General features: G+C 38.6%; 1 protein-coding gene across 2 annotated transcripts in view; it reads left to right on the plus strand.

Moving 5' to 3' along the window:
* The first annotated feature begins 1519 nt into the window (after positions 1 to 1519).
* The window catches only part of LOC148065871 (serine/threonine-protein kinase TAO1-like), a 28065-nt gene continuing 16659 nt past the window's right edge, over positions 1520 to 12925 (plus strand). The window contains exons 1-2 of one of the 2 annotated variants that reach the window (XM_087807242.1): positions 1520 to 2113; positions 12395 to 12654. In XM_087807242.1, the coding sequence (XP_087663368.1) occupies positions 12514 to 12654 (141 nt within the window). In that variant the 5' untranslated portion in view covers positions 1520 to 2113; positions 12395 to 12513. The remainder of the gene's footprint in view (positions 2114 to 12394; positions 12655 to 12925) is intronic. The other variant, XM_087807241.1, reaches the window with a different exon arrangement.

The raw sequence follows: 12925 nt of genomic DNA on the forward strand, positions 1-12925 counted from the left end.
GGAAAAATATTTGAAATTCAATTGTTTATTTGTAATCGAATATTCAATACTCAAATTGAATTCTAGTACTCGAAATATGAAAATGCTTAAAACAATTCAATAAAAAAGGATAAAATGAACTAAAATATTCTGCTGGCACTGGTTTACTTCCATAGTCTCCTTTTAAAAAGTGATGAAATAATAAGATGGTGTTGGAATGTTCTTGTCTAAAGCAGTGAATCATGGTCTATATGCTCCTCGGCGTGGGCAGCGATGGATGCATGTGGGAGTTTTTTACAAAACACCTTACATTGTTATCCTAGCGATGAACTCCATGATGTCTATTAACCATCCAGCGTGAAAGATTCTCTTCTTCTGTTCTTCCTGCAGTTTTTGTTGTTCAATAAAAATCATGACAGCTGACATAAATATCATCACGTGAACCTAACCTCGGTACTTTCAGTGTATTCAACAGATATTTGTACGTGATCAAATACACTCGACTAAACTCGTGTGTGTGTGTGTGTGTGTGTGTGTGTGTCAGGGACAATGAGTTCTTCCTTCTCCATCCTCACTTTCTGTGCCTGGATACAGACCTCACAGACAGGAAGCTGATCCTCATCATCATGACAACGGAGCGACCTGCCGGCCAATCGCGGCCCTCCGTGGGCCCTCCCTGCCGCCGATTGGCCGGCGTGGGTCTGCGGGGCTGTTGTGGAATGCCCCTCAGCATCCATACATCCTGAGCACACGGATCCTGTTAAAGTTCTTAATCCCTGTTTTTCATCCGCCTTCAGGTTTCACTTTACGCTGGGATTCATCTTTAATAGATGAATTTTGTTGACAGAAATGAGTTTAAGTTTTAAAAAATGTCATTATTTGTGCAGACAAAATAAATGAAAATAAATGAAAATAAAAAGAAAATATAAAACACTAAAAATCGAAAAAAAGAAGTAGGAAGAAGATTAATATACTTAACTATAATAACCTTTAATTTCCAGCCAAATTTTTATTGTTTAGTTTGTTTCTTAACCGACAACCATAAAAAGAAATAATATATAAGCTGTCATAGCATTACATAATGTATATATCTTGTTTTTTTACTATCTTTAATAAAATAAATAACATTATATAGTATGATATATGCGTATACTAAGCAGATATCTAAATAAATACTATATTAATTTAATACAATAATTTAACCATCAACCTTTCTTCTTTTTTTTTAGATTAATTCCTAATAATTCTTCAGTAATGACACTGTATCTTCCTTATGCTTATTTATAAATATTATTTAGTATTTTAGATGAATGTTTACTACTTGTACCTCCACAATACACACATGTTTTCAAGTTTATTCTGATATTTAACGACACATATTCTTCAGTAATATCGTGAATAATTCTCAGGATTGTTTTTCCTTATGATAGTTTAAATGTTATTTATAAAGATAGTTTAAATGTTATTTATAAAGATAGTTTACATGTTATTTATAAAGATAGTTTACTACTAACTAAACTGTTAATCAGGTTAAAAGCTCAGCGACACAGAGAAGAAGGAGGAGGAAGAATAGTAAACATCTCCACCTGCGCTCGTCATTCCCGAGACCTGGTGTCGGTTCGTGATCTTTGCTTTGTGTTTGAAGATCCTGATTGTTTGTCGGGAGGAGGAACAAACACAAACAAACACAAACACCAAAAAAAAAAAAATCTAATCGCCGCCATTTTTGGGGAACTGCCTTCCGACAGGAGAAACTTTGCTAGCTGGCGTTAGCACTTAGCAACAACCCCCCCGGATGACAGTTGACGCTCGAACCAGCCCCCCAGAAGGAGAGACTTTCACGACCATGACCCGAGGGAAGGTGGTCCAGGGTCCGGGCTCTCGTGTCCTCTCGCGGGAGGAAGTCTAGGTGGACTCGGGCGTCAGTTTCGGGCGTGACAGTCACTGGACATGTTAGTTTGACACTGTTAGCATCGGCTAACTTGTTAGCTGAGCCGTCACTTTGATTTTTTTTTTTTTCCCCAACCGCTCCTTCTGAGATTTTTGTTGGATTGTTGTGAGTCTCGTTGACAGGACCGGCTGCTCGTAGCGACTCCTCGCCCGCCCTGGACTCGACTTGACACGGGGTAAGAAAGTGAGTGTTAAGCTAGGAAGGAGGTTGTGTTGCTACACGCTGCAGTGTTGCAACACAGGCTAAAGCTAGTTTTTTTTTGGCTAACAACTAAAACATGTCTCTTTCAAAAGCTCATTCTGTCAATAATCGTTGTGGGTTTTAAAGTTAAAATCCTGCTCGACCTGTTTGTGTTGTTTGTTGGTGTGAGAAGGCGTGTGTCGTGTGGTGTGTGGCAGATAAAATGGGGAGGATAGTTGTTTATTGTGACAGTTTGACTGGAAGGGAGGTGTTAGCTCGTCATGTTAGCTTTGCTAATCCGCTTTATAGATGTTCTAACTATGAGCCACTTTATGGATGTTATAACTATGTGCCACTCCCTCCTCTTGTTGTTGTGGCTCCTCAGACCTGGACAAGTGCAGCCTGACGTGAGGCCCTCGGACTCCTGAGGTGGCCCCCATGAGGTCAAGCATCACGTAGAAACCTGGTGTTTTATTTCTATCAGTCATGACTAGTTCAATATGTTTCTTAGCACCGTTGTCATTTACTTTTATCAAACTAGTTATTACAAATATCTATCTATCTATCTATCTATCTATCTATCTATCTATCTATCTATCTATCTATCTATCTAGTGTATTTTTGTGTGTGTGTTGTTGTGATGTGTGACTCTATTGTATCATCAGTGTGTGTGTGTTGTTGTGATGTGTGACTCTATTGTATCATCAGTGTGTGTGTGTTGTTGTGATGTGTGACTCTATTGTATCATCAGTGTGTGTGTGTTGTTGTGATGTGTGACTCTATTGTATCATCAGTGTGTGTGTGTTGTTGTGATGTGTGACTCTATTGTATCATCAGTGTGTGTGTTGTGATGTGTGACTCTATTGTATCATCAGTGTGTGTTGTTGTGACGTGTGACTCTATTGTATCATCAGTGTGTGTTGTTGTGATGTGTGACTCTATTGTATCATCAGTGTTTGTGTTGTGATGTGTGACTCTATTGTATCATCAGTGTGTGTTGTTGTGATGTGTGACTATATTGTATCATCAGTGTGTGTGTGTTGAATAGATGTGTGACTCTATTGTATCATCAGTGTGTGTGTGTTGTTGTGATGTGTGACTCTATTGTATCAACAGTGTTGATGTTTGTACAAAACTCTCTTTTCATTGAAATATTGACATTAGAAAATGATCGTAAGCTCCGCCCACTGTAAACATTTTTGTTTTTCTGGAGATGAAATCTTGTTGACCATAACCACACCCACTCTGCTGCGATTGGTCAAGCATTCACCACCTCCAAGGGACTGGTTGTATAAACAAAGCAGGGCTTTGATTACAGCTAGAATGAATGCATTATTACGTCATAATGGACTCTCGTAACCTCTCGTTCGTCCAGATTTCAGAGCAACTTTATAAAGAAATAAGTGTAAAACATGGTCATGATGAGGAACTTACTGCATCTTGGAGAAGAACATTTACTACATGTCAGTCCAGAGAGTCTTTAAGTTTGGTCTCAGAATTTATGGAAGTTTGCCAGATAAGTCGGTCACATGATGGCGCGGGTGTAGATGTTGTGCTAGCTTCGATTTCTTTGGTTGTGTATCCGTCCTGGTGTTGTGTTTATGGATGTGTGTGTCTTGTGTGGTCGTCCTGCTGCTGCTGTTGTGGTGAACCGTCATCATGACTCACATTCCTCAGTTTCTATTGATATTGTGTAACGACTGCATATCTATGAGCTTCTCCGTCACCCACCTGTCGACGGATTGAGAGTCGACTCGAAGAGAATCCATGCGTAACACGAATCACTATGAACGTCTTTGGTTCAATCCTTCATTTTCCCTTTATCGTTTTACATTTACTGTTAACGGCGTTATCATTTATCAGCTCGTTGAGATCACCCGGGTGACTCCGTGCACTGGTTCATGTTCCTCGTCGACGTCGCGTATCAGAACCACTCCCTTCCTTGTTACCTGTCGCTCACGAACGCAGGTTCGGATCCCGGGCTCAGTCGTGTCAGGGGCCACCAAATATGTTCCTGCTCCTGCAAATGGCATTTAAGCGTCTTACAGGAAAAAATGGATTAGTCTGTTGCAAGTCCTTCGTTTCACGCACAAGTCTGGATCCAACCGAGAGACTTGACCTCTAGAAACAATATTGTTTGTAGTACACAGTACACATTCACTACCATGTTCACCTTCTTGAAAGGATGGCTGCTGGAACTTTCAAATCTCTTTTTGTCTTGTCTCTTGTTCATACCCAGCCCAACTTTAGCTTTATTTATCGCAAATACATGAATGGGTTGTTTTTAAAGGGTTCAGGAAATGGAAAGCAACATTTTATACACACATAAATGGCCGGACGAAGAGTTGTGAGTCAATAAATGTGTCAGATGAAGAGTGGAATCCATCAAATCTGAAAATGTTTATCTCCATTCTTGTACCAAAAAAGAAGTGTTTAAATTGTATTGAATCCTTGCAGAAACTAAATCTAAGGCCCTCAGTTTTCAAGTCAGAGATACTGTATGTGTCAAGACTTGTGTGACGGTCCTGGAGCTCGAGTCGTCGCCTCTCGATGGAGCTGTGTGAGGGGGGAATGTTTGAGGGTTAAATCCTCTTAGCTCGCCTCGTTCCTCCGCCGCGACGTGCACGTGTTGTTGTTGACATTGTGTCACAAGCCATTTTTTTTTCCCCCTCTCTCTCTCATTTGCTAAAAGCCTGAGTTGGAGCTCAGACAGGACACGGTGGCAGGAACAGCGACACCTCTCCACCGTCGTATTAGAGAATGGAAAGACTTTTCTGAGCCGTTCGAGCAACAGTGCACAAGTAGGTCATGAAATTAGCATTGTCTCCCAACAGCTGGGATGTTGCCGGGGTACTTGGAATTGTTGGTATAAATAAGGAAAGGGAAGTAGAAGACGACTATATTCCAGTATGGAAATGTTTGAGGCTCCGTAAAGTCGTTTGAATGGAGTCTTAATGTGTATTAAAATGAGTGTTTGTTGCTAAAGGGTTTATTTGGAGAAACGTGTAGCTTATAAACAGCTGAAATATTCATCCTTCGGTTGTGTGTACGTTAAATTATCTTCAGGAATATCCAGGGGTTTCTTTTCTAATGAAGGCATCTCAAGACATTTGTCTTGTCAAGGGAGGGACGTCCAAATGAAAGAGAAATCTCAAATAGAACTGTCATCTATCTACGAAGAGGTGAAATAGTGAGGGTTTTTTTCCTGATACTTTAACAATATTCAACATCAATGTATACTTTTTTTTATACATTTACAACTGGTGTCCTAGATGTCTGGACAACTATATGTCATTACATCCTCCATGCCAAAGGAACAATAAAATTACTAAGGACAAGAGGATACAGTACTACAGCAGCTTTTAAAGCTGATGTTTGGACATGTTTTGGTTTTAAAACAAATGAAAGCCAGACTTCACTTGACTCAGTCAATAATCTAGTAAATTCAGCAAACACCAGAGTCAAGTACTGGACAATACTACACATATATCCTTGTTACTACACTATCACAACACCAGAGTCAAGTACTGGACAATACTACACATATATCCTTGTTACTACACTATCACAACACCAGAGTCAAGTACTGGACAATACTACACATATATCCTTGTTACTACACTATCACAACACCAGAGTCAAGTACTGGACAATACTACACATATATCCTTGTTACTACACTATCACAACACCAGAGTCAAGTACTCGACAATACTACACATATATCCTTGTTACTACACTATCACAACACTAGAGTCAAGTACTCGACAATACTACACATATATACTTGTTACTACACTATCACAACACCAGAGTCAAGTACTCGACAATACTACACATATATCCTTGTTACTACACTATCACAACACCAGAGTCAAGTACTCGACAATACTACACATATATCCTTGTTACTACACTATCACAACACCAGAGTCAAGTACTCGACAATACTACACATATATACTTGTTACTACACTATCACAACACCAGAGTCAAGTACTAGACAATACTACACATATATCCTTGTTACTACACTATCAACACTAGAGTCAAGTACTCGACAATACTACACATATATACTTGTTACTACACTATCACAACACCAGAGTCAAGTACTGGACAATACTACACACATATCCTTGTTACTACACTATCACAACACCAGAGTCAAGTACTGGACAATACTACACTCTAGACTCTAGACTAAAGTCTTGATGTTTTGAATCTGTAGAAGCTTTTATTTTGAAGTTCTGAATGAAACAACTATTCTATTGATGTCACTGTTCATATTTGGCCCTCACTTGAATCATCTTGTCCCTCCTCAAAACATTGTCTTATCTATATATTTTCCTTGTCTCTGTACCAACATATTCTTTCAAATGCACTCCACTAGTAGTATGGCTAGTATTAAGTAATGTTACACTTTGTTTTGAAACGTGTTGTGGTGTGTCCTGGTGTCGGTTGTTTTCTTTGGCATCTTGAAGTTTGTAATGTTGTGTTCTGAATTGCTTTGATTGTAGTAATCCATAGACATAATATTTGTTCGTTTCCACGTGATATTTATTCATCTTCAGTGCAGTAGCAACCAGCGAGATCCACTTGTGCCGCGCCGAGAGTTTCTCAATGGGGATCAGTACAGTATTAGATTATTTATCATCCTTCTATTTCTTCATTACACCCTCCGCTGCTTAGCCGCCTGTGCAGCTCAGCTCTTCATTAGACTGCTGGCCGTTCTAAAGTGCAGAGAAAATCTATTTATGTAATAGAGAGAGAATCCATTTTCCGTGGCATGAAAAGCAAAACAAATTTCACTGCAGTTCTCGGGGAAGGCTGACTTCTTGTGATAACAACCGTAACTTGTGGAGCAGCTTGAAGATTCTGTCCTGTGACTTTGTGTGTGTCGATGAAAGATAAATCACTTCTATCTGACGCAGGTATAAGACGCTCGTTCAGGGACATGTATCATTTATTATTTAGCTTTAATTCGATATATTTATGCCACATGAACGCAAGCAGTACTTGACGTGCGTCAACAGAACCACAAGCTACTGTCCAGTGAGTCCACATGTTGCTGGTGAAGTAATCACGGGCTACAGTCGTACGTTTGTCGTCCGATGACATCCATACCGACCGTCATGCTGGAAATGTCAGAAGCTAAATGACATTTTCTGGCCATATTTGTTCTGCGATGATGTCACCGTGGTTTGTTTCTTGTCTTGACCGTATGTTTCCTGTCTCCGGATAGATAACGTGTTTATGTTTCTCCGGCGAGTGCTCGCCTGAGATAAAACCGAGCGAGAAGGAGAGACGTCAGTGACCGGTTCTGTCTAAAGCGGGTTCTATTTTTTAACATTCACTGCCCACCGACAAACTGCAGACGCGGCGACGCTCCCTGTGGAGCGAAACCAGTTCTTTGGCCAGATTTCTTCTCAATCTTCGGAACATATTTGGCAAACCTGCATCTTAACGGTTTTATTTACTTCCACAAGTTTCTTTTCTATGGGTTTGTATTGACAATAATCTGACGATAGCAAATGTCAAGATACGTGGCAACAATAAGATGCATTGCGGTACTTTCGGATAATTTTTAGTATTTATTGTGGAGTACTTGACTCTGGTGTTGTGATAGTGTAGTAACAAGGATATAAGTGTAGTATTGTGGAGTACTTGACTCTGGTGTTGTGAAAGTGTAGTAAAAAGGATATATGTGTAGTATTGTCGAGTACTTGACTCTGGTGTTGTGATAGTGTAGTAACAAAGATATATGTGTAGTATTGTCCAGTACTTGACTCTGGTGTTCTGATACTGTAGTAACAAGGATATATGTGTAGTATTGTCTAGTACTTGACTCTGGTGTTGTGATAGTGTAGTAACAAGTATATATGTGTAGTATTGTCCAGTACTTGACTCTGGTGTTGTGATAGTGCAGTAACAAGTATATATGTGTAGTATTGTCTAGTACTTGACTCTGGTGTTGTGATAGTGTAGCAACAAGTATATATGTGTAGTATTGTCCAGTACTTGACTCTGGTGTTGTAGTATTTACAGACCACATGACTCTTGACAAAGTCGTAACTGCTTTCATTTGTTTTCAAACCAAAATATGTCCAAACATCAGCTTTAAAAGCTGCTGGACTCACTGTATCCTCTCGTCCTCAGCAATCTATTTCATTGTTCTTTTAGCTCTGGCGTCCTCCGTATTGACTGCTGCCATCTAGCGGCCCAAAATTGGAAAATGACTATCAATGTAGTGCTGTCAAATATACAGTATTGTGGAAAAATATACACAATAATTGAGTGGATCCATTTTGTTCCCAGCACTTGTTAATCTAACCAATGACATTTTGGTAGCAGTTTAACAAACTAATTGTTTTGGAATTTTCCTCGACTATCGATGACATGTTTAACTAAACGTGGATCCAAAGACTGAGTGAACTAATAAAAATCTGTTGCTCTTCCCATCAGAGCCTCCCAGATTTGACAGTCGGTTCCAATGTAAATATTTAATTTGTCGTCTTCACAGCAGTGTCTCCAGTTAAAGTACTAACACACGTCAGTCAGCAGAAGTTCCTACATTAACTAACGATTATTAATTTAGACGGTATCGAAAGTAGGCCAGAAAAGTCTGTACTTAAGTTACAAATAACTTTTTTGAATCCAATTTTGTATTTTTTTTTTTATGTGCTTTGGGTTGATGCTGATGTATAACAATCATGTTGTTATCAATGCCTGTGTCATATATAAATATAATTTCTTATTAAGATCCATTACATAACCTTTTAAAGGTTGGAAAAAGCATGTCAGAACTGTGACGAAAAACGACTGACGACAAGTAGTTTTAGTAACAAGATTAATCGATGAACCGCGGAAATGATTCTGATTTAATAATCAAAATCAATTTTTTTATTATCAATAATCGAGATGATTATGAATCGCATCATAAAAGTGGGGTGACAAAAATCAGACGATAAATGGCCAAATTATTTTGTGTATGTTCGACAAACACGGGGTGTTGCGTGGGTTTACTCCGGGCACTCCGGTTTCCTCCCACAGTCTGAAAACATACAGAGGTTGATCGAGAACTTTGTGAAAATTGTCCGTAGGTATGAGTGTGTGTGTGAATGGTTGTCTGTCTTTGTGTGTCCTGCGACAGACTGGAGTCCTGTCCAGGGTGTCCCCTGCCTCTCGACCAAATGAAACTGGGATAGACTCCAGTCTCCCCCACGACCCCCACAAGGGATAAAGCGGAAGAAAATGAATAAATATATATATATATATATATATATATATATATATATATATATATATATATATATATATATATATATATATATATGAACAAAGAGTTTAATAGTGACACTGGGAGAGTCCACTTGTACCAGCTAATAAAAATCTACGTAGGAAATATCAACACAACAAAAATCAACCTGTTTATAATTTAATAAATATATTTAAAAGTATATGTGGAGTTTTATTAATTAAAGTATCTCATTTATAAAAGAAAAAAAAAAGATTACTTAGCATGAATCAGTATCATTTAGTCCATCACTATTACCGTGTTTTCCGGACTATAAGTCGCAGTATTTTTCATAGTTTGTCCGGGGGTGCGACTTATACTCTGGAGCGACTTCTGTGTGAAATTATTAACACGTTATTACCGGTATATCATTTCACATGTTATTTTCACACTAAACCGCAAGAGGGCGCTCTAGGCCTGTGTTGATAACTTCGACGTAGAAGAGGAAGCGCCGCATCTTCTACCTCCGGAGTTAGTTAGTTGTTTAAAAGTGACACCGAGGATGAAGATTTCATGTGATTTGAGTTATTTGGAGTTACACGGATGGTTTGGTAAACTTCTTAGCATGTTATTTATGCTATAGTTCTCTGAATAACTCTTAATATGTTATGTTAACATACCAGGTTCTCAGTTGTGTCATGTAACGTAACGTACAATTATTCAGCCTGTTGTCGCCTCTATTTTTATTTTAAATTGTCTTTCAAGATGACATGTCTGTTCTTGGTGTTGGATTTTATCAAAAACATTTCCCCCAAAAATGCGACTTATACTCCAGTGCGACTTATATATGTTTTTTCCTTCTTTATTATAGATTTTATGGCTGGAGCGACTTGTACTCCGGAGCCACTTATAGTTCGGAAAATCCGGTATTATAAAACAATGTCTGACATATACAGGAAGATGCTGGAATCAAAAATGTAGTTTTTCCTCTTCTTGGTCCAAAATACCATCATCATAATGGAGCTTTCATGACTAATTCTGCATCATCTTGGTGTGCATGTGAGCCACACCAAGATGATGCAGAATTAGTCATAATGTCGCCTACATTCATGTATTGAACCCCCTGTAGTTCGCGAGGATCTACTCGCCCGTGTCGCCCGATGATGATGGAGCTCCGGTGGTTACACCAGGCTAGCCTCGCTCTATCAGACGTGAGATCAATCCTGCTGCTGCGATCGTGTTGTTCAGTCGATGTTGTTGCACAGATTTACGATAATTGCCGAGATGATCTTTACTAGTGTTGACGCTGCTATTAATACTTCTTTAATAACTGCAGTCTGTACTTAACCTGCAGCCTCAGTGATGATGATATCAATACATTATTGTTTATTAAGGCCCAGGAACTATGATTGATGTCGCTTGGTCTTGTTTGGTTTTCTTAGTCAAATTTATTACCGTTTACATAATACAATCAATCAATGCTTTACTGTGATATAATAAGACAACATTAAAATCTCACACAAGCATGTATAAAATAAGTTTTAAAAAAATAAGTTATTTTTATACAAAAGCTTATTTTTCTTCCAAGGCCACATGAGAAGTAATTAATTTAAACCAATGATTTTTTTTAAGAAGGCAAATGAACTGTTTTGCTTCATTCAAACATGTTTTCAGTTGTTTTGGTCTTTCCTGATGTCACAAAGTCAGCAGGAATTATATCTTAAGTAGAGAGTATTGTTGAATCTGTATGATGATATATTATACTGTACTGTATAATGATAGTGTAGTCACAAGTATATATGTGTAGTATTGTCCAATACTTGACTCTGATGTTGTGATAGTGTAGTAACAAGTATATATGTGTAGTGTTGTTGAGTACTTGACTCTGGTGTTGTGATAGTGTAGTAACAAGTATATATGTGTAGTATTGTCCAGTACCTGACTCTGCTGTTGTGAGAGTGTAGTAACAAGTATATATGTGTAGTATTGTCTAGTACTTGACTCTGGTGTTGTGATACTGTAGTAACAAGTATATGTGTGTAGTATTGTCCAGTACTTGACTCTGGTGTTGTGATAGTGTAGTAACAAGGATATATGTGTAGTATTGTCCAGTACTTGACTCTGGTGTTGTGATAGTGTAGTAACAAGTATATATGTGTAGTATTGTCCAGTACTTGACTCTGGTGTTGTAGTATTTACAGACCACATGACTCTTGATGAAGTCGTAACTACTTTCATTTGTTTTCAAACCAAAATATGTCCAAACATCAGCTTTAAAAGCTGTTGGACTCACTGTATCCTCTTGTCCTCAGTCATCGCTGGGATTTCATTCTTCCTCATGCCGCAGAGGACGTAATGACTGCTGCCATCTAGAGGCCGGAAGTTTAATTGCAAAACAAATATTAACAAACACTGTGAATATTGGAATGTTAACTGTACATTTATTAAAATCTAATTATTATAATGAATACGCACTTAATTGAATATAAACCATAAAACAATTATGATGAACTAAAACAACACTTCAAAGCCAAAAAAATGTATAGTTTTGTTTAATATTGATGTAGTATATTTAAGTACATCGATATTTTCTTGCACCTCGACATCTGACTCTTGACCCAGTTTGATTTATGACACGTATGTTTGGGTCAAGACCCTCCAGGATGAGCCAGAATATGTCCAAATATTAACTTTAAAAGCTGCTGGAGTCACTGTATCCTCTCGTCCTAAGTCATCGCCAGGATCAGGGCGGGATTTCATTGTTCTTGTTGTTCTTGTCTAGAGGCTGGAATTTTACATTTAAAATTTTGGGTTCTTAATGTTTGGATGTTGTTGGCGGTCCTGGTCCTGGTCCTGGTCCTGGTCCTGGTCCTGGTCCTGGTCCTGGTCCTGGTCTCACTCATGATCTTCTCCGTATTACTGTTAGTTGGATTGGTTGGTCTTCTTGTGGTTTTGACATCATGACCTGATCCTGGTCTTTGTTCTGTGCACAGAGTTTGTGATTTTGAATGTTTTTAAATCTGTTCTTCTTCTTCTTCTTCTCTCAGGTGCCGATGTGTCGGCTCCTTCGCTCCATCTCTTCCTGCAGATGAATCTTCGGCTGCTTTGGCGAAGCTCAGCGTCCAGATTGTCCCGTCCCCTGGGGCCCGGGAGATAAGGGGCTCCAATGACCAGGATGCCAGCCTCCGTCCGAGCGGGGAGCCTGAAGGACCCGGAGGTGGCTGAGCTGTTCTTCAAGGAGGACCCGGAGAAGCTCTTCTCCGACCTCCGAGAGATCGGACATGGCAGCTTCGGCGCCGTCTACTTTGTGAGTCCATCGTTCATGTTTCATAGGTAGACGGTGGGACTTATGTTTGTCCAAAACCATTGGATTAAATTATTAATTAATTATTAAATTTTCCTTTTTAAAACATAGATTTCTTGTAATTGAAATTTCTAAGCATTTCATTTTGTTAATATAATTTAATTAGTTAAACTTCTATACTGAAAGGTTGTTTTCCTTTATTTTATTTTATTTTTTATTTATTTATTATGAGTGTTTTTTTAAATGATCAAAACAAATAAAAACTGAATATTTT

This window comes from Callionymus lyra, chromosome 14 (assembly GCF_982586985.1).
Source record: "Callionymus lyra chromosome 14, fCalLyr1.hap1.1, whole genome shotgun sequence".
NCBI classification, from domain to species: Eukaryota; Metazoa; Chordata; class Actinopteri; order Syngnathiformes; family Callionymidae; genus Callionymus; species Callionymus lyra.